The sequence below is a fragment of the Drosophila biarmipes genome, chromosome 3L, assembly GCF_025231255.1.
Source record: "Drosophila biarmipes strain raj3 chromosome 3L, RU_DBia_V1.1, whole genome shotgun sequence".
Taxonomy (NCBI): Eukaryota; Metazoa; Arthropoda; class Insecta; order Diptera; family Drosophilidae; genus Drosophila; species Drosophila biarmipes.
In genome coordinates this window covers 5910857-5932331 of record NC_066613.1, presented here as the reverse complement: position 1 = coordinate 5932331, position 21475 = coordinate 5910857, and the positions used below count along the sequence as shown (strand labels likewise).

The 21475-nt window shown below is 40.7% G+C and overlaps 8 protein-coding genes across 8 annotated transcripts; 4 read left to right on the top strand and 4 right to left on the bottom strand.

The window, feature by feature from the left end:
* Nucleotides 1-922: 922 nt before the first annotated feature.
* LOC108035881 (cyclin-dependent kinase inhibitor 1C) lies at nucleotides 923-1544 on the bottom strand. The gene is made up of 2 exons (XM_017111634.3): nucleotides 1485-1544; nucleotides 923-1422 (listed from the first exon to the last, which is right to left on the bottom strand). Exons 1-2 carry the CDS (start codon nucleotides 1494-1496, stop codon nucleotides 958-960), a joined length of 477 nt encoding a protein of 158 aa, XP_016967123.2. The 5' UTR covers nucleotides 1497-1544; the 3' UTR covers nucleotides 923-957.
* A 2988-nt stretch (nucleotides 1545-4532) lies between these two features.
* LOC108035882 (calphotin) lies at nucleotides 4533-5036 on the bottom strand. Its single transcript, XM_017111635.3, has 2 exons — nucleotides 4989-5036; nucleotides 4533-4933 (listed from the first exon to the last, which is right to left on the bottom strand). The coding sequence occupies exons 1-2, from the start codon at nucleotides 4998-5000 to the stop codon at nucleotides 4583-4585; spliced, it is 363 nt and encodes a 120-aa protein (XP_016967124.1). The 5' UTR covers nucleotides 5001-5036; the 3' UTR covers nucleotides 4533-4582.
* Nucleotides 5037-5314: 278 nt separating this feature from the next.
* LOC108035884 (cuticle protein 38) lies at nucleotides 5315-5800 on the top strand. Its single transcript, XM_017111639.3, has 2 exons — nucleotides 5315-5358; nucleotides 5419-5800. The coding sequence occupies exons 1-2, from the start codon at nucleotides 5347-5349 to the stop codon at nucleotides 5743-5745; spliced, it is 339 nt and encodes a 112-aa protein (XP_016967128.1). The 5' UTR covers nucleotides 5315-5346; the 3' UTR covers nucleotides 5746-5800.
* Nucleotides 5801-9027: 3227 nt separating this feature from the next.
* Nucleotides 9028-9360, top strand: LOC108031851 (cuticle protein 12.5-like; the record flags this gene model as incomplete). Its single annotated transcript, XM_017105608.2, has 1 exon — nucleotides 9028-9360. A coding segment is annotated over one exon (333 nt), but the record flags the coding sequence as incomplete, so codon positions are not given.
* A 2347-nt stretch (nucleotides 9361-11707) lies between these two features.
* On the bottom strand, nucleotides 11708-12173 carry LOC108031862 (cuticle protein 70, isoforms A and B). Its single transcript, XM_017105620.2, has 2 exons — nucleotides 12130-12173; nucleotides 11708-12069 (listed from the first exon to the last, which is right to left on the bottom strand). Exons 1-2 carry the CDS (start codon nucleotides 12139-12141, stop codon nucleotides 11740-11742), a joined length of 342 nt encoding a protein of 113 aa, XP_016961109.2. The 5' UTR covers nucleotides 12142-12173; the 3' UTR covers nucleotides 11708-11739.
* A 278-nt stretch (nucleotides 12174-12451) lies between these two features.
* LOC108031869 (cuticle protein 38) lies at nucleotides 12452-12901 on the top strand. Its single transcript, XM_050886499.1, has 2 exons — nucleotides 12452-12499; nucleotides 12555-12901. The coding sequence occupies exons 1-2, from the start codon at nucleotides 12488-12490 to the stop codon at nucleotides 12879-12881; spliced, it is 339 nt and encodes a 112-aa protein (XP_050742456.1). The 5' UTR covers nucleotides 12452-12487; the 3' UTR covers nucleotides 12882-12901.
* Nucleotides 12902-16656: 3755 nt separating this feature from the next.
* On the bottom strand, nucleotides 16657-17218 carry LOC122819039 (cuticle protein 16.5-like). The gene is made up of 2 exons (XM_044095088.2): nucleotides 17171-17218; nucleotides 16657-17115 (listed from the first exon to the last, which is right to left on the bottom strand). The coding sequence occupies exons 1-2, from the start codon at nucleotides 17180-17182 to the stop codon at nucleotides 16771-16773; spliced, it is 357 nt and encodes a 118-aa protein (XP_043951023.2). The 5' UTR covers nucleotides 17183-17218; the 3' UTR covers nucleotides 16657-16770.
* A 279-nt stretch (nucleotides 17219-17497) lies between these two features.
* Nucleotides 17498-17955, top strand: LOC127010902 (cuticle protein 38-like). The gene is made up of 2 exons (XM_050886498.1): nucleotides 17498-17540; nucleotides 17601-17955. Exons 1-2 carry the CDS (start codon nucleotides 17529-17531, stop codon nucleotides 17925-17927), a joined length of 339 nt encoding a protein of 112 aa, XP_050742455.1. The 5' UTR covers nucleotides 17498-17528; the 3' UTR covers nucleotides 17928-17955.
* The last annotated feature ends 3520 nt before the right edge of the window (nucleotides 17956-21475 follow it).

Genomic DNA, 21475 nt, shown 5'->3' with positions numbered 1-21475 from the left:
TCGCTTTCTCCTCGGCAATACTTTCTTAATTTCCTTTTTCCCACGCTGCGCTGTTTGCCGCAGAACTTGAGCTTTAAGTTAGCCAAAACCGAAGTGCTCCCCGGCTTTAAAGGGAGAGGAAACATGAAAACAATTTGAACATTTATTGGTCATTCATTGCGCTTCGCTTCTTGCATTGTTTGTCAACTGCCAAATGAACGGCAAATATCGACGAAAAGGAAATGAAAAACGACTCGACCGGAGAATAGCCTTCTCCACGACCTGGGCCACCGATCAGCCCACTCAGCCACCCACCCAGCCCCTTTTATCCCCGGAAAAACGACATACACACTACCTACCATAATTCGTCCTTAGAACCGTAGACGAAGCCAATGTGGGACAATGAAACACAAATGACCTGAGTGAAAGCGACGACGCGACTCACACGATTGACTCTACACGTTCCCAGGATTTTGGAGGGGAATCGAAGGGTATCGGATGGTGGGAGTACAGCTTAAAGTGGACAGAAGAATGACGGGATCTGAGTTCGGTATGCCTTCTATGTAATCATTAAATACTCTTCAAGCTAAAATAGTAACCAATATGTCATAAATTCATGTCTTTAAGAACTTGTTTTTGTTTAAGCGGAATAAACTCTGTTGCAAATTATCAATCAAAACCAAACTACACAAAGCCGTGCTCAAATACGTTCTGTCTGAACACATTTTTTCTGAAATTACTGAGCGTCGTTTTGCGGAAAATGTAATGACCAGATCTTTTTTCGCTCCATAAATCTTTTTGTCAGAGGGCTTCACCTAAATACCCTTTACAAAACACTCGTACCTGAAAAAGCAGCCCAGTCAAACCAGCGAGAACAATGTTTGCTTTTTTTGTACCAATTTTAACGAATTTTATTAAGGACTATCAGTCATTGAACACACAAACGGTGCCTAATCCCTGTGGTATGTGCTTTTTCCCTTACCACAAAGCGGGCGCGGCGTAGTTGAGAGGTGCTGGGGCATAAGCCAGTGGAGCCGAGTATTTGGCCACAACAGGCGCAGCATAGGGATGGGCGTAGGGGGCAGCGAAGGGGGTGGCAATGGGGGCAGCGAATGGAGCCACTCTGCTGAGGATAGGAGCGGACAGGGGAGCGGCGACTGGGGCGGGCAGAGGAGCAGCCAACGGAGCAGCGAAGGCAACGGGAGCTGGCGCGGCCAGAGGAGCCGCCAGAGTCCTCAGCACTGGAGCAGGGGCCACGGGAACTTGGGCGATCACCGGGGCGGCGGCAATGCCATTGAAGGTCCTGGCCACCACCTGGCTACTGGCGGCAGTGACCACTGGAGCAGGAGCAGCGATCACGGGAGCGGGAAGGGCGGCCAGGGGCGCGTGGAGCAGTCCTGGCTTGCCAGCCACACAGGCAATCAGGGCGCAGATGACGACGGCCTGCAAGAAGCAAATTAATAATTAAAGCTGTTGATTATGCTACCAAGCCATCCAAAACTGACGTATTTGAACATGATGGGCTGTGGTTTTTGACTTGGAGCTGAGCTTGGATTGTCTGTAAAGCAGAAAGCTAACTGATGACAAACGAAGGCAGTGCGTGGCGTATTTATACCGCCGAACGACCCACCGGGCGGCTACTTTATATTCTGAAGCCAACGCGACCGCCGGCCCATTATAAGTGTCTGAAAAATATTAGTTGGCAGTCTTTAGGTTTTAGGTCTTCCAGGGCCGGCATAAAACCCGAAGGGCAGCCAATTGCACTCGCTGGCTAATTGTACAGAAGTGGTTTTAAATGCAATTCGATTTCATTGGGAATTTACCACATTTGCTTGATGTGGGACCATGCGAAACAAGAAATGTGTTGATGGAAAGAGACACAAAAGCTGTTCTTCGAGTGTAGGAGCAGAAACCTCTGGCCACAAGCCGTTGGCAGGTATTTATGGGGTTTCCGAGTCAAAAATTAGGCAAAAAACTGATAACAATAATTCAAGTTAACATTTCTCACACAAGAACCCAAGCCCATGTTTTTGGCCAGAGGCATTTTCACTGAAAACCTGTTGTCAGCCACAAAATATATGTAGGCTAGTCCAGGCTTCCCGGCCAATTAAGCATTGTGAACACGTGCCGACTTTGGTCAGCAGTAGAAAGCACACATGAACACACTCGAATGATTTTGGGAACTCCTCTGCTGGCCTGCGACATTACAACATTTATTGTTTTGGACATCCGGGTCAAGGTTAAAAGGCGGCTGTGGTCGGTTGACTGACCTTTGCTTCTGTTTAGGGAACTTAATAACGGGTGGCTCAGCGAAAGTGAAAGCAAACAATTGCCGAGAAAGTATTGGCCGTTTACTTTTTAGCAGGAGGTTCCTGTTCGCCAAAATGTGTCTTCACACAAGAGCAATATTTATTTAAAAATATTGTGGAGAGAGGTGCAAAAAGAGTTAGTGATGAGGGTCGTTGGTGGCCCTAGCGGCTAAGGGGTTCCTTTGAAATGCGGCCTGTGCTTAACGTAGGTCCCTGTGGCACCCATGGACGACTCTGTAAATTTGGCCTTACGTTCCTCTAGGTGATGACGACTCAAATTCAATGTCATTTTTGATAAAATAATAGAATAGTCGCCTGACAGTTTTGTGAAATTGTGTGTTTTCTGGAGCCTAATTTCGTTACTTACTTTTTTTTTAATTCGTTTAGCTTTTAAGTTTTTGCGATCTTTTGCTTAAACTAAAGTGAATGAGATATTAATGAGACAAGAGCAGAAGCCCTTTGGTTTTTTTGTATTGTAGTTGAAGTACTTTTTATACCCCTTACTCCTAAAGCGTATATAGTCTCCAACTGTATAACTATCCGTGTCTATCTAGCAATGTCCGTCTGTCCGTCCATTTGTCCGTATGATGGCTGAGATATTGGAAACTATAGGTTTTCTCATAGAGAGTTTCTTCAGCCACACTAATGCCCACAAAACCTATAAATGAGATTGTTTTTTTTATTATTAATACACGCCATTAATCAGATAGAAGCGCAACATGTCGGTGATATAGGCTTAGTGAGCTTGCTGGAAGCTTATCTTATTTTTCCCCTCGTAAAATATCTTTACAAAATGCAAAAAACAAGGACGATTCTGTTAAGACAGTATATTGGGTATATTAAAATAACATTTAACACCAATGTCCTCGGTGCACTGCCCACAGGCATCAAACTATCTGAAAAACGTATCTGAACTAATCGCATACTCAAATTTCGTTCCTATTAGGTGTTTGGGTTTTTATTGTATGGCAATTAGTAGTTCAGAAATATCCCATTTATTTGACTTTTATTTTCCTTTAAATTGCTAGTAAAACCAAAGTTGCAGTCGTCCTTTCACGAAAATCCTAAGCTTGGGAGCTACTCGCTGGAGTCGTTCGCTCTTGAACAATATTTTGTTGAAGCCTTGATGTTACTTTACTTTCAATTTATTTGGACATGCAAGATCCATCCTACGTGTATATAGGCACTGAACTATGTAGCACGCTTATTACTGTTAGCCGGTGAGGTGCGCACTCTGAATGCTAATTCTTAAGCATGCCGTCACGTTCTCTTTTCAATGCCATAAAAATAAATCGAAATAAAATAGCGGCGTGTGCCTTTTTTTTAGGAAATAACAAACCACTACAATATAGCGTAGAACAACATCCAATTAAAATTTTAATCTTACCCATTAAATAAGGCGATAGCAAAAACAGGGGCATAGTATAAAATACAACAGGAGGCGATGACCTCGACTATCAGATACCCGGCACTCATCTAAGGGGATTGCGACGGAGATGGAAATAAGCAAGCAAAGCGACTGTTCCCAAGACAGTACACAGCGCCACCTAGCGTCAATTCAATTCGCATAAAACTAATTATGGACGCTACGATATGAAAAATGTTCTTGTCCTTAGAAGTATTTTGATAATCAAAACAACATTTATTTGAGGAAGAAATTTGTATAAGCTAAAATCATTTTATTTTCAAATACAGTTTACCACGCATCGTTATTCAGATCAATAATAAGTATAAATTCGTTTATTATTGTAAGCTAATAAAATATTTGATGTGATCATTAATTTAAAGCCAATTAATACACGTTCTTAAACTTTCCTTATGTCAACGGGTAGGTAAACGTATGTTTAAGCTGCAAGTCTCTGTTTAAAATCCTAATTTTTATTTCAACATATTGGCCCTAGAACAGTATAATTTAAATGTCATTACCTTATTCACCTAGCCCTCAAAAGTTCATTAGCCCAGCCTCGACTACTCAGCGACCTTGACATAATTACAAATTTTTGTCGACAACAACATCAAAACAAACCATTTTGGCCACTCTTGAATATCACACATCCAGCTACGGCTGCCGGTGGCCAATAACTTGTCCACTGGATACGTGATGTGCATCCGGAAACAGCCAGTGGAGTGCGAGTCGGCAGTCATTATTGTTGTTTATGGCCACGACCGGTTGACAGCAGCTAATTCAATTAAAATTGTCCAGTAGCTTCACGGTTGCTCCGTTGCCCATTAAAACTCATGTAATTCTTTTGTTTTCGTTTAATTTGTGTATGTTTATGGATCAGTCAAAGTCCTTACAGCAGAACTGGAGCGGCAGCTGGAAGTGCACTGTAAGGCAGAGGAGAGGTGTACGCCAAGGGGGAGGAATAGGCCAAAGGAGCCGCCAGAGGAGCAGCTGCGTACTTGGCGACCACTGGAGCTGCCACGGGAGCAATCACTGGAGCAGCGGCGATTCCATTGTAGTTCCTGGCGATCACCTGGCTGCTGGTGGCGGTCACGACTGGAGCAGGAGCTGCTACCACGGCAGCGGGGGCAGTGAAGGCCAGGGGAGCAGAGTAGGCCAGGGGAGCAGTGTAGGCCAGAGGGGCGCCCAGGAGGCCGGGCTTGGCAGCAGCACAGGCAACGAGGGCGAGGATAACAACGGCCTAAGGAGGAAAAACGTTTAGAAAACTTAACTCAACATCATATCTTCAGACTCACGGATTTGAACATTGTGATAGTTGATTTGTTGGTGCTTTCGGTTCGAAAACTTGAACTTGTGTGATGTCGCTCAACACTTTAGGTCGCTATTTATACACCAAAGCAAGACTGCGTCTGTGACCTCAGGCCATCGAATCCATTGGCCACCAACAGATATTCCACATTCAGCAGTGGGAAATCACATAAAGTATGGTAAAGTGCAAACGGTAACGGGAGACTGTCGCAGCATTTAAATGAACTGAATGCGCACATGAGTCAGAGCTGAATAAGTTTTGGGTATAAATATGCTCCACCAAGAGCAGTTGGACATCAAACAGTTTCTGGCCCTCCGAAGAAGCAAATCAAAGACAAAGCCACCATGTTCAAATACGTAAGTTCTTCGAGGGTGCAACTCCGGAGGATTATAATAATTTAATTGGTTTGTTCGCAGGCCGTCGTTGTCCTCGCCCTCGTTGCCTGTGCTGCTGCCAGGCCCGGCCTCCTGGGTGCCCCTCTGGCCTACTCTGCTCCCCTGGCCTACACTGCCCCCGCTGCCTTGGTGGCTGCTCCTGCTCCAGTCGTGACCGCCACCAGCAGCCAGGTGATCGCCAGGAACTACAATGGAATCGCCGCTGCTCCAGTGATTGCTCCCGTGGCAGCTCCAGTGGTCGCCAAGTACGCAACTGCTCCTCTGGCGGCTCCTTTGGCCTATTCCTCCCCCTTGGCGTATTCCGCCCCCCTCAGCTACGCCGCTGCTCCAGCACCACTCCTGATATAAGCAAATAAAATGTGATCTCATACTAGAATTGGCGAAATTAAAAACTGTTAAATTATTTGACTTTTTATAAAAATATTCGCTTTTATTAGCGACTGTTATGCCCGTTACGCGTACAGTAATAGGCTTGGTTGGGCTTGGTAAAACAATCGACAGTTCTATAAATAGTATCGATGGTCGAAAAACAATCTTCGATGGCTCGGTCCCACCACCGATACTATCATTCCAGAAAAAACAAGGAAGAACGCTATAGTCAAGTGCCTCGACTATCAGATAACCTTTACTCCGCTTGAGGAAGCAAAATGAAAATAGAAATATATAAGCAGAAAAGAAATATTGTAAAGCGCCACCTATCGGATATTTGTAAATCGCCATCTACAAGCTATTTCAGTACAAGTGGGCGGAAGAGTGGGCGAGCAAACTTTTTTTAGGTATTGATGAGTTAAAAACATTTTAGCTAAACATTTTTTCCCAGTTTTAAAAAATTAGGCGCTACAGTTTTTTTCGTATTGTGGGTTTTAGAGTGGACGTGGCACCCCGCTCAATCTGCATGCGAAGTCTGACCTTTTATAGTTTCCGAGATCTCAGCGTTCATACAGATGGACGGACATATCTAGATCGACTCGGCTAGTGATCCTGACCAAGAATATAAATACCTTATGGGGTCGGAAACGCTTCCTTATACCTGTTACATACTTTCCTAGGAATCTAGTATACCCTTGTACTCTACGAGTAACGGGTATGAATAGAATACTGTGGTATATTTATATGAGCTTTCAGGAGTTTTCCACCTCAAAGTCACACTGCAATTCTACAACATTAAATAATGATCAATGTAAGCGACTAATTGACTATATCTAAAGGATTACATTATATAAGTAGTTCAGTGGCGTTGGAACAAATTTGTGCAGCGTAATGAAGTAGGGAATTCTTTTTTGACTTCATTGTTAAATGCATATAAGTAAATAAGTACTACCTATTAGGTAGACACTTCTACACAGAACGCACCAAACACTTTTAGATAACGTCTAGGAAGTTTAACAAGAAAGAAAAAATAGCGAACCAATAAAAATTATGTCAGAGTTTGGGAATCTTTTCTAAAGAATTGACAAGTTTTCGGCTAAATGCAACAAAATTTTGATAGTATCGCTAGTTACTACCATCGATAGCAAAAAACATCCATAGTGTTTTTTATTTGTTTATTTGCTTGTTTTAATCCCAGCGCTAAGCATACATATAATTTAAGGCACTAGTCACAAGTCTCACTCACCCTACTTTGGGAATTATTCATCCCGAAATCTTGAAAATTGAGGAAACAGACGCAATAATAAGGCTAGATCGACTTGTATAGTGAAACACTTCTGGATCTCATAAAGGCATAAAGCCGCTTACGGGAAATATATCCTGTTGCTTTAAACTCGTAAAACACTCTTAAACTAAATAAAGTGTACACTGCCTAACTGTCCAAAGACATGTTAGACATGTTTTTTCTTCCTCCACTTTTTTATGGGTCGTTGAAGGTTCCTTTTCTTTCTTCTTCGTTGAAAAAATGATTTATAAACTTTCATCCTAATCTGAAACTGACTCTGATATCAGGAGTAAGTCTTTTTCGATCTTACAGAGTATTTTTTTTAATTTTCGATGGACATGGTAGCGTGCGGAAAAATGAAGTACTGAATTGTCTGACATCAAAATGTTCGACAACTTTAACAATATGGCTGCGTTAGCCAATTTCGTTTGATAATCCCTATCGAAAAGGGGTTATTACAAACTTGGGAAACTTGGTCAGCTTATCAGCTACATACAAACTAGATTTTCAGAAGTTTCCACTTAGGAACAACGTAATTAAAAAGAGAAAACGCTATAGTCGATGCCATCGACTTTTAAATACTCTTTACTTAGCTAAGAGTGTTCATAATTGCACACCCGCAACGCCTCAACCTAGACTAGATTTTTTACTTGCTTATACATTTTAATGGATGGCCCGATTGTGAAGACACTGGCATGAATGTAGATAATTATAATCAACATAAAATCGCATTTACAGTTTTTAAAATATTTTAATATGTAGGCTCTATTCCGGTTTAAGAGTGAGCGTATTGGAGTTTTAGGGGGTATGGCACCCTGCTGAAATAAACGTGCGCTTTTCATAACCTCTAAAATCCAAACATTATCGCCTTTATAGTTTCCGAGATCTCTACTGGTTTACCTATTACATAATAATCTAGTATACTCTTTTACTCTGCGAGTAAAAGGTTTAGAAACTAATGAAACAAAACTTGTTTATCATAAATGAACCATCTGACATTCCAAGTCGACTTTCAGTTCCAGTACACCCCCTTTGAAGCATAGGTTTCTTACCACGCGCTTACTAAAGTATTCCTCTCGAAAATATTTCCAATAGTTCAGAAATAGGGCTTAGATTGTTCGAATTTTTCAACAACTCAAAACATGATTTCCCCCCTTTAACTAAGGGAATGCCATCTATAAACACACTACGAAACACCAGTTAATGAATACAAAATCGACATAAAGAAATATATTTTTGTATACCCTTGCAGAGGGTGTATATTCTTGAATGGCGTCACTAGACGAGTCGGACCATGCCCGTCTGTCCGTCCGTTTCTACGCTAACTAGTCTCTCAGTTTTAAAGCTATCGGGCTGAAACTTTTCTATTGCAGGTAGTACATGAGTCCGACATAACTGTCGGGAAAAAAATTTTTTAAAAAGTATATCTTTTGTTTTTTTTAACTATACCTTTTTAAGCTTGGATATAACATTTTTAAATTAGTTCTGAATTTCGAATTAAATTTTATCAAAATCGGACGACTATATCATAAAGCTCCCATAGGAAAATAAGTGGAAAAATAATATTGAAAAATTATATCTTCGGTGTTTTTTAACTTATAACCTCCTACGCTTGGAAATAACTTTTTTTATTTGGTTTTGATTTCGAATTAAATTTTATCTAAATCGGACGACTATATCATATAGCTGCCATAGGAACGATTGGAAAATTAGTAGGAAAACATGAAATAAAAATTATATCTTTGGTGTTTTTTAACATATAACCTTATAAGCTTGAAAATAACATTTTTAGTTAGTTCTGAATTTCGAATTAAATTTTATTAAAATCGGACGACTATATCATATAGCTGTCATAGGAACGATCGGATAATGGGTGGGAAACAATGTGAAACAAATTATAGCTTTGTGGCTTTTTGACATACTATCTTATAACATTTAACATTCAATTTAATAAAATTATTGATTATTTTTTATAACTCGCCCTCGTTGCCTGTGCTGCTGCCAAGCCCGGCCTCCTGGGCGCCCCTCTGGCCTACACTGCTCCCCTAGCCTACTCTGCTCCCCTGGCCTACACTGCCCCCGCTGCCGTGGTGGCTGCTCCTGCTCCAGTCGTGACCGCCACCAGTAGCCAGGTGATCGCCAGGAACTACAATGGAATCGCCGCTACTCCAGTGATTGCTCTTGTGGCCGCTCCAGTGGTCGCCAAGTACGCAGCTGCTCCTCTGGCGGCTCCTTTGGCCTATTCCTCCTCCTTGGCGTACTCCGCCCCCCTCGGCTACGCCGCTACTCCAGCACCACTCCTCATATAAACTAATAAAATGTGATATTCATATGTAAGATCAATACTGACAAAATGTAAAACTGTTCAACTGGGATGGGTGTACGCTTTTTAAAAAACTCTGTTCTGAATGCTTGAAGTAATTGGAGTTGTAATTTAATTATATTTTATATATCAAGGTTGACTCATCATAAGGTAGCATCTGAATGTATGCTTCAGCTTAGTTATACCCGTTACTCGTAGAGTAAAATGGTATACTAGAATAGTTGGAAAGTATGTAACAGGTAGAATTATGCGTTTCCGAACTTATAAAGTATATATATTCGTGTGATCAGAATCGCTAGCAGAGTCCGACCGTCCTTATGAAGCTGAGATGCAGATTCCTGGGTTTCCTGCGCAGCGCAAGATTCTTTCAGAGGGGTTCTGCTGTAAAATAATTGTTGTAGGATACCAAACTGTTTTTAATTCGATCAAGAATGAATTAAGGAAAACCCTTTTTACGTTTTACAACAGAATTACATTACATAATGGCCACCATAGTTTTGGGCGGTTGGTGGGCGTTAGAGTGGGTGCCGGGTCATGCAGCCGCAGCAGCTAACTAACGTCTTAATTCGATCTGATATATTAATTGCATCACGAAAGGTCGCTCTCTCGTTTTTTTTGTGTACTTGCATTCTTGCACTCTCGTCTAGCCTGCTGTATTCTCTTTCGCTGACAAATGGTTAATAAGCATAGAGCAAACTGAAATTCGTATTTTTTAGTTTAGCAAGAACTAATAAAAAAGCGTATTGGTTAAACAGTGGTTGCGTCATATTTTTTTTTGGTCAATCTATAGCTATTGATGAGATGATGGTTTCCGAGATCTCAACGTTTATACGGACAGACAGATAGACGGACATGTCTAGATCGACTCGGCTAGTGATCCCGATCAAGAATATATATTCTTTATGGGGTCGGCAAAGCTTTCTTATACCCATCACATACTTTCTGACGAATCTAGTATACCCTTGTACTCTACGAGTATCGGGAATAATAATAGTGTTAGTAGAAGAATTTAGAGCCGCCAAAGAATCGTTTAGTATTTAGGTTAAATACATTTTTATAAAGTGTTTCGTTTTGTTAAACGTAAAATTATTTTTCTTTACGTAATATGACATTGGAACCTTTGCACTATGAAGATTACATTTACTCTTTTCAATAAATATCACTTAGTTAAATCGTTTAAAAATTTGCGGCGTTCAGAGATATCACCTGCTAGTCAGGCAATACGTGTCCTCCTGGTTAGAAAGCACTACAATTGTCTGGTAGGCGGAATAGGAGTAGACCGCTCCACCCCTTTGCATCTTAAGCTTGAACATTTTAATGAAATGGTGGTACGTAATCTATGTTGTGTGGAATGAAAATCTATTTAATTAGGATGGTAAGGTGCCCAGTTGAGCCTGCTGTCATGGCCAGCATATAGGTTAAGGATCGTACGACAATCAAAAACACGAAAGATATAATTTCTTTTTAATTTTTTCCCCGATAGTTCCCATGGGAGCTATCAGATATAGTTGTCCGATCCGGCTGGTTCCGACTTGGATACTACCTGCAATAGAAAAAAGGTTTTTGGGAAAGTTTCAGTCCGATAGCTTTAAAACTGAGAGACTAGTTTGCGTAGAAACGGGCGGACAGACGGACGGACGGACAGACGGAAGGACAGACGGACCCTCTGCAAGGGTATAATGAGGTAAAAATATAGTGAAGAAAATAACTTTCTGATATCAACTTACTAACAAAATGTATTATACCATATACTAGTACTAAATAAATAAATTTGCGCAAAATTTCTGAGCGATGATATTTTAATAAACCAGCGTGATGTACTGGAGAGAATTTTCCAAAATATTGGATATTTTTTTAAAAGCTACCTCCATAATTATATCCAAAGACTTCGAATAATAACCTATTAAATATTGTACAACAAATTTAGCCTTTGCTTTAAAAACAATAAAAAAATATATTAATTTAACCACCCATTGGCGAAATGTGCTCTCTTTGAACTGCTGCAATTTTCCATTTGGCCCATCAGGTCATCATCAAGCTGATTGAAACTTTCTATGATTGCAAAACTAAGGGCCATTTTTTGACCTTGACACAATTGCCATGCTCTTTACTCAAAGCTGAACCTCGAATACAAATCAATTTCGCACAATTTAATGTAACAAACATCGGACGCCAGCTGCTGCCGCTGAGCCGACAATAATTTTTATTGCCATTACGTGACAGGCATCTGAAAACTTTTTAATGTCCCATCGGCAGGCAGTGGATACAAGAGGTCTTGGTATGCCAGCGGTAAATCCAATTAGCAGAAGCCAAAAAGGGAGGAGACACTCGAGTTCGGTTTGAATTCTTTTATTTTTTTTAACGCTTAGACAAGAACCGGAGCAGCTGGCAGGGCACTGTAAGCTAAAGGTGAGGAGTATGCCAGGGGAAAGGAGTACGCCAGAGGAGCAGCTGCGTACTTGGCGACCACTGGAGCTGCCACTGGAGCGGCCACGGGAGCAATCACTGGAGCAGCGGCGATTCCATTGTAGTTCCTGGCGATCACCTGGCTGCTGGTGGCGGTCACGACTGGAGCAGGAGCAGCCACCAAGGCAGCGGGGGCAGTGTAGGCCAGGGGAGCAGAGTAGGCCAGAGGGGCACCCAGGAGGCCGGGCCTGGCAGCAGCACAGGCAACGAGGGCGAGGACAACGACGGCCTGCGAACAAACCAATTAAATTATTATAATCCTCCGGAGTTGCACCCTCGAAGAACTTACGTATTTGAACATGGTGGCTTTGTCTTTGATTTGCTTCTTCGGAGGGCCAGAAACTGTTTGATGTCCAACTGCTCTTGGTGGAGCATATTTATACCCAAAACTTATTCAGCTCTGACTCATGTGCGCATTCAGTTCATTTAAATGCTGCGACAGTCTCCCGTTACCGTTTGCACTTTACCATACTTTATGTGATTTCCCACTGCTGAATGTGGAATATCTGTTGGTGGCCAATGGATTCGATGGCCTGAGGTCACAGACGCAGTCTTGCTTTGGTGTATAAATAGCGACCTAAAGTGTTGAGCGACATCACACAAGTTCAAGTTTTCGAACCGAAAGCACCAACAAATCAACCATCACAATGTTCAAATCCGTGAGTCTGAAGATATGATGTTGAGTTAAGTTTTCTAAACGTTTTTCCTCCTTAGGCCGTTGTTATCCTCGCCCTCGTTGCCTGTGCTGCTGCCAAGCCCGGCCTCCTGGGCGCCCCTCTGGCCTACTCTGCTCCCCTGGCCTACACTGCCCCCGCTGCCTTGGTGGCTGCTCCTGCTCCAGTCGTGACCGCCACCAGCAGCCAGGTGATCGCCAGGAACTACAATGGAATCGCCGCTGCTCCAGTGATTGCTCCCGTGGCAGCTCCAGTGGTCGCCAAGTACGCAACTGCTCCTCTGGCGGCTCCTTTGGCCTATTCCTCCCCCTTGGCGTATTCCGCCCCCCTCAGCTACGCCGCTGCTCCAGCACCACTCCTGATATAAGCAAATAAAATGTGATCTCATACTGGAATTGGCGAAATTAAAAACTGTTAAATTATTTGACTTTTTATAAAAATATTCGCTTTTATTAGCGACTGTTATGCCCGTTACGCGTACAGTAATAGGCTTGGTTAGGCTTGGTAAAACAATCGACAGTTCTATAAATAGTATCGATGGTCGAAAAACAATCTTCGATGGCTCGGTCCCACCACCGATACTATCATTCCAGAAAAAACAAGGAAGAACGCTATAGTCAAGTGCCTCGACTATCAGATAACCTTTACTCCGCTTGAGGAAGCAAAATGAAAATGGAAATATGTAAGCAGGAAAGAAATATTGTAAAACGCCACCTATCGGCTATTTTGGTATTTGTAGCGGAAGACAGTTTTCAGAGTTTTAGACCTTTGGGGTGTGGCACAAATTTTTTTCGGTCAATCGAAAAGTTGTAATGAGACAAATAAATTTTAGGAAAACAAAATTGATTAGCATGACAATTGTGGACACCACAGTCATGGGGTCGGAAACACTTCCTTTTATTTGTTACATACTTTCGTACGAATCTTGTTTACCCTTTTACTCTATGAGTAATGGGTATAAGAATATTTTCTGAGAGTTTAAGGTATATTTGAAAAATAAGCAAGGAAGAACGCTTTATATACATATAAGCAACAAAGCGATTTTGTAAAGCGCCATCTACAAGCTATTTTAGTACAAGTGGGCGGAAGAGTGGGCGAGCAAACTTTTTTTAGGTATTGATGAGTTAAAAACATTTTAGCTAAACATTTTTTCCCAGTTTTAAAAAATTAGGCGCTACAGTTTTTTTCGTATTGTGGGTTTTAGAGTGGACGTGGCACCCCGCTCAATCTGCATGCGAAGTCTGACCTTTTATAGTTTCCGAGATCTCAGCGTTCATACTGATGGACGGACATATCTAGATCGACTCGGCTAGTGATCCTGACCAAGAATATAAATACCTTATGGGGTCGGAAACGCTTCCTTATACCTGTTACATACTTTCCTAGGAATCTAGTATACCCTTGTACTCTACGAGTAACGGGTATGAATAGAATACTGTGGTATATTTATATGAGCTTTCAGGAGTTTTCCACCTCAAAGTCACACTGCAATTCTACAACATTAAATAATGATCAATGTAAGCGACTAATTGACTATATCTAAAGGATTACATTATATAAGTAGTTCAGTGGCGTTGGAACAAATTTGTGCAGCGTAATGAAGTAGGGAATTCTTTTTTGACTTCATTGTTAAATGCATATAAGTAAATAAGTACTACCTATTAGGTAGACACTTCTACACAGAACGCACCAAACACTTTTAGATAACGTCTAGGAAGTTTAACAAGAAAGAAAAAATAGCGAACCAATAAAAATTATGTCAGAGTTTGGGAATCTTTTCTAAAGAATTGACAAGTTTTCGGCTAAATGCAACAAAATTTTGATAGTATCGCTAGTTACTACCATCGATAGCAAAAAACATCCATAGTGTTTTTTATTTGTTTATTTGCTTGTTTTAATCCCAGCGCTAAGCATACATATAATTTAAGGCACTAGTCACAAGTCTCACTCACCCTACTTTGGGAATTATTCATCCCGAAATCTTGAAAATTGAGGAAACAGACGCAATAATAAGGCTAGATCGACTTGTATAGTGAAACACTTCTGGATCTCATAAAGGCATAAAGCCGCTTACGGGAAATATATCCTGTTGCTTTAAACTCGTAAAACACTCTTAAACTAAATAAAGTGTACACTGCCTAACTGTCCAAAGACATGTTAGACATGTTTTTTCTTCCTCCACTTTTTTATGGGTCGTTGAAGGTTCCTTTTCTTTCTTCTTCGTTGAAAAAATGATTTATAAACTTTCATCCTAATCTGAAACTGACTCTGATATCAGGAGTAAGTCTTTTTCGATCTTACAGAGTATTTTTTTTAATTTTCGATGGACATGGTAGCGTGCGGAAAAATGAAGTACTGAATTGTCTGACATCAAAATGTTCGACAACTTTAACAATATGGCTGCGTTAGCCAATTTCGTTTGATAATCCCTATCGAAAAGGGGTTATTACAAACTTGGGAAACTTGGTCAGCTTATCAGCTACATACAAACTAGATTTTCAGAAGTTTCCACTTAGGAACAACGTAATTAAAAAGAGAAAACGCTATAGTCGATGCCATCGACTTTTAAATACTCTTTACTTAGCTAAGAGTGTTCATAATTGCACACCCGCAACGCCTCAACCTAGACTAGATTTTTTACTTGCTTATACATTTTAATGGATGGCCCGATTGTGAAGACACTGGCATGAATGTAGATAATTATAATCAACATAAAATCGCATTTACAGTTTTTAAAATATTTTAATATGTAGGCTCTATTCCGGTTTAAGAGTGAGCGTATTGGAGTTTTAGGGGGTATGGCACCCTGCTGAAATAAACGTGCGCTTTTCATAACCTCTAAAATCCCAACATTATCGCCTTTATAGTTTCCGAGATCTCTACTGGTTTACCTGTTACATAATAATCTAGTATACTCTTTTACTCTGCGAGTAAAAGGTTTAGAAACTAATGAAACAAAACTTGTTTATCATAAATGAACCATCTGACATTCCAAGTCGACTTTCAGTTCCAGTACACCCCCTTTGAAGCATAGGTTTCTTACCACGCGCTTACTAAAGTATTCCTCTCGAAAATATTTCCAATAGTTCAGAAATAGGGCTTAGATTGTTCGAATTTTTCAACAACTCAAAACATGATTTCCCCCCTTTAACTAAGGGAATGCCATCTATAAACACACTACGAAACACCAGTTAATGAATACAAAATCGACATAAAGAAATATATTTTGTATACCCTTGCAGAGGGTATATATTCTTGAATGGCGTCACTAGACGAGTCGGACCATGCCCGTCTGTCCGTCCGTTTCTACGCTAACTAGTCTCTCAGTTTTAAAGCTATCGGGCTGAAACTTTTCTATTGCAGGTAGTACATGAGTCCGACATAACTGTCGGGAAAAAATTTTTTAAAAAAGTATATCTTTTGTTTTTTTTAACTATACCTTTTTAAGCTTGGATATAACATTTTTAAATTAGTTCTGAATTTCGAATTAAATTTTATCAAAATCGGACGACTATATCATAAAGCTCCCATAGGAACAATCGGAAAATAAGTGGAAAAATAATATTGAAAAATTATATCTTCGGTGTTTTTTAACTTATAAACTCCTACGCTTGGAAATAACTTTTTTTATTTGGTTTTGATTTCGAATTAAATTTTATCTAAATCGGACGACAATATCATATAGCTGCCATAGGAGCGATTGGAAAATTAGTAGGAAAACATGAAATAAAAATTATATCTTTGGTGTTTTTTAACATATAACCTTATAAGCTTGAAAATAACATTTTTTAGTTAGTTCTGAATTTCGAATTAAATTTTATTAAAATCGGACGACTATATCATATAGCTGTCATAGGAACGATCGGATAATGGGTGGGAAACAATGTGAAACAAATTATAGCTTTGTGGCTTTTTGACATACTATCTTATAATATTGAGAATATAAGTTTTTATATTTTTAAGAATTTCGAATTCAATTTAATAAAATTATTGATTATTTTTTATAACTACAAGGGTATACAAACTTCGGCTTGCCGAAGTTAACTTCCTTTCTTGTTTTTTAATAAATTCTTCAGGGTGTAACCTATTTTCCTCGATTTACGTTATTGATGTTTTAACTAGGGACGGTATATTATATAAAGACAGTGTTGTTCACTAATCAATATAAAGAACAAACATCTAAGTGGCAACAATCATTTATTTTATATGTATATGATTTATCTAAGATGATTATTGATAACTGATCACAGTTTGATTTAGATGAACAGTGGTGCTGGAGCAGCGGCGTAGGTAAGGGGGGCGGAGTACGCCAAGGGGGAGGAGTAGGCCAAAGGAGCAGCTGCGTACTTGGCGACCACTGGAGCTGCCACTGGAGCTGCCACGGGAGCAATCACTGGAGCAGCGGCGATTCCATTGTAGTTCCTGGCGATCACCTGGCTGCTGGTGGCGGTCACGACTGGAGCAGGAGCTGCTACCACGGCAGCGGGGGCAGTGTAGGCCAGGGGAGCAGAGTAGGCCAGGGGAGCAGTGTAGGCCAGAGGGGCGCCCAGGAGGCCGGGCTTGGCAGCAGCACAGGCAACGAGGGCGAGGATAACAACGGCCTAAGGAGGAAAAACGTTTAGAAAACTTAACTGAACATCATATCTTCAGACTCACGGATTTGAACATTGTGATGGTTGATTTGTTGGTGCTTTCGGTTCGAAAACTTGAACTTGTGTGATGTCGCTCAACACTTTAGGTCGCTATTTATACACCAAAGCAAGACTGCGTCTGTGACCTCAGGCCATCGAATCCATTGGCCACCAACAGATATTCCACATTCAGCAGTGGGAAATCACATAAAGTATGGTAAAGTGCAAACGGTAACGGCAGACTGTCGCAGCATTTAAATGAACTGAATGCGCACATGAGTCAGAGCTGAATAAGTTTTGGGTATAAATATGCTCCACCAAGAGCAGTTGGACATCAAACAGTTTCTGGCCCTCCGAAGAAGCAAATCAAAGACAAAGCCACCATGTTCAAATACGTAAGTTCTTCGAGGGTGCAACTCCGGAGGATTATAATAATTTAATTGGTTTGTTCGCAGGCCGTTGTTATCCTCGCCCTCGTTGCCTGTGCTGCTGCCAAGCCCGGCCTCCTGGGCGCCCCTCTGGCCTACACTGCTCCCCTGGCCTACACTGCCCCCGCTGCCGTGGTAGCAGCTCCTGCTCCAGTCGTGACCGCCACCAGCAGCCAGGTGATCGCCAGGAACTACAATGGAATCGCCGCTGCTCCAGTGATTGCTCCCGTGGCCGCTCCAGTGGTCGCCAAGTACGCAACTGCTCCTCTGGCGGCTCCTTTGGCCTATTCCTCCCCCTTGGCGTATTCCGCCCCCCTCAGCTACGCCGCTGCTCCAGCACCACTCCTCATCTAAAGGAATAAAATGTGATATAATTGTAAAATTGGCGAAATTATAAAACTGTTTCACTATTTAACTTCTAATACAAATATGCGTTTTTGTTAGCAGGTTATTGTAATACCAGTTATTGGTAGAGTAAAAGAGTATATGAATCAGATTCGTGGAAAAGTATATATTTTTGATCAGGATAACTAGCCGATGCGATCTATGCATTCCGTACGTTTATCCGTCCGTATAAACGCTTAGATCTCGAAAACTAAAGGAAGCTAAACATTTGGGATTTACCATGTGGAGTCCTGAGCTTCTTGCGCAGTGTAAGTTCAATTTAGCACTCTTAGGCGCTCGATCCAGAAAAAACAATGAAAAACGCTATAGTCGAGTGCCTCGACTATCCGATACCCGTTCCTCAGCTTGAGGGAGCAAAATAAAAATGGAGATATATAAGCAGCAAAAAAATATTGCAGGGCGCTAAACCGGCTATTTGGTATATGTTATGTGGGCGGAAGACAGTTTTAAGCGATTTATCCGTTTGGGGGCGTTACAGTGGGCGTGGCAAACCTTTTTTTTAGATCAATCGAATGATTTTAATGAGAGAAATACATTGTGACAACTACACTTTGGGCGGTTTCTGGGCGTTAGAGTGGGCGTGGCACATTTTTTTTGAGTCAATAGATAGGTATTGATGAGGCAAATACATTTTAGTTAAAATTTTTTTTCTTCATAAAAACTGTTGGCGCTGAAGATTTTCGCGGATTGCGGGCCTTAGAGTGGGCGTGGTACACCGCTGAAACAAACTTGCGCTGCGTAGGAAGCTTAGGAATCTGCGTTCATACGAACGGACGGAAGACAGACGGACATTGCAAGATCGGCTTGGCTAGTGATCCTGATCATATATGTATATATACTTTATTGAACCGGGAACGCTTCCTTTTACGCGTTACATACTTTCTGACGAATCTAGTATACCCTTTGACTCTACGAGTAACGGGTATAAAAACAAGAAAGGATGTTACCTTCGGCAAGACGAAGTTTGTATAACCTTGCAGTTATAGGAATTAATCGATGTTAGCAAGTCCATGTTACATTTTAAGAAGATTTCAGGGATTTTAAAATATTTGTAAAAAATTATTTCATTAATTCTCAGACCGTTTCTTAGACAGCTATGTGTTAGAGTCGTTAGATTTTTTTTTTTAATTTAATTCGTAATTCTTAAAAATACAAAATTCATATTCCTAATAGTTTAAGGTAATATGTTATAAAAAGACCGAAGCTATAATTGTGGGAATGATGTGGCAACCCAGATCAGATGGTCTAATAACGAGAGCTTGGACAAAACTAACGACGTGGCAAGCCTGCCAAAATCGAAGGGAAGAGGGAATTAAGAATTTGCAACGACGAGGAGAAGACGTGCGAATACGACGCGAGTAGAAAAGACGTGAAAAAACGCAGAAGAAAAACTAAGACGCAGATTTATCCATTTAACAAAACCTCTATCTAATGCTAACTTATAGTTAAAACTTTAAGCTAACAGCGAATTATTAAGAAAGAGTAAGATTTTCTGGGTATTGATTAAAGTAGGATTTGATATAATGTGGAAAGGGTTTTGAGAGCTGAACGATGCAGTTCTTTGGAGAGTAAGGGCGGGGCATGAGGTAATAATATGGATTAGGCTTATTGGGCTGATGTTGCACGGGGGGCAGATAGAGGAAAGGTTTTTATCAATGTAATGCACATTGGTGAACTTGGTGAGTCCAAGTTAATAATAATTTGTTGTCTTCTATTCATTTCGTTTTTGTGTGGGAATGTTAGGGGTTTTACAAGTTGGTACCAAGGAGATGCTGTTTCCAAGGTTTTTATCAGTTCATTATCTAAGCATTGTTTTAGGTGTCGAGCGATGTCAGTAAAATTGTAGTTAGGGGTGTATATAAGGGGGGATTGAAGGCTAATGAAAAAAAAAAATTTGGCAAATGAGAATGAGCAGTTTCGTTGCTTTTTATTCCTATGTGGCTAGGAATCCAAATAAGGCTTATTTTTGGGAAGTTTTTGGTTATGATGTTTCTTATTAATGTAATATAGCAGGAGTGTTTATTAAGGGTTTTAATCGAGTTAAGGGAGGAGAGGGAGTCGGTGCAGATTGCGTGTTTTCCAGACTTTCCTTGACAAAGTTTTGTGGCTTCTAGGATGGCAATGATCTCGCTTGTATAGGAGGAAGAGTACATTGGTAGTAGACCGGATTTTAAAAGGTTATTTTCATCAGTAATACTGAATCCAGATATACCATCAGCCTTAGAACCGTCAGTATATACAAATTGTGTTGTGGATATGAGGATTGTAAGGACCTGAAAAGTTGTTGGTAAGTTGTTGCAGGGGTATTTTGTTTATTATAAGATGACAGACTGGTGTCGATAGCTTTATGTATGGTAGTCATATTACATTTTTTACAGTTACTGATTCGGATAGGAGAAACGGGGAGGGATAGGTGGTTGCATGCTAGGATTATTCTGTCTATGGTACTAGGGTATCTGTATTTTCTTTTATGTGGCTTTATTAGTTTAGTTATAAGGGTGCCGTGGGCGAAAAGGATATTTTTACTTAATTTGGCTGTAAGGAAGTTTCGTTTTTGTTCTAATGTGTTTGTTTTAGTTTCTAGTAGTAAGTTGTTTACTGGTGTGGTTCGGTAGGCTCCTAAGGCTGCTCTTAGAGCTGCGTTTATTGTTGTTTTTAAGCAGTTTAATTTAGATTTGGGACAATATCCGTAGAAAGGCAGGCAATAATCGATTTTAGAAATGAGGATAGATTTAATAGTATTGATAAGAGTGGTTGTGTTACTGTTATATTTAAGGGAAGAGAGATGTTTAATAATATTTAGAGTTTTTGATAGTTCTGTTTTTAATTTTGTAATATGGGTGTTCCAGGTGTATTTGTTGTTAATAGTAAGTCCTAGTATTCTGAGGGAGTTTGTACTGGGAAGATTTGTGTCGCCTGTACGGATCTTGGCAGATGAAGGACTTGACAATTTGTCGGTCGAATTGTGGGTGAAGGAATTTGAGGACATGGCGACAATTATGTTCTGGAACGAATTACAAAAGTTCATTTTTGCCAAGCGATCGCTGCAAGGCCTTGCCAAAATGTTTGCCAATCGTGAGCGCGAACTAACGAGTTGGGTAAAACTAAAGCAAGCCTTACTGGCCGAGTTCAAGACCGCGACAAACAGTGCTCAGTTACGCAATTTGATGGCGGAAAGAAAATTTAAGAAAGGGGAAGGTCTGCACGAATATTTTTTGCATATGAAAGAAGTAGCTTCAAGGGGAAACATCGAAAGCAGTGCCTTAATCCAATACATAATCGACGGAATTGACGATTCGTGTGCAAATAAGCTAGTGCTCTTCAACGCAAAAAGTCTGAGCGAGTTTAAAGACAAACTGAAGTGCTACGAAGTAATCCGCGGAAAATCAAAAAGTGAGAATAAAAGTCAATTCACGTTTTCAAAGGCGAACAAAAGTAAGGCAAAAAAAGAATTCAAAAACCAAGCAGTGCCCAACAGAAATACAAGCAGAGACCTA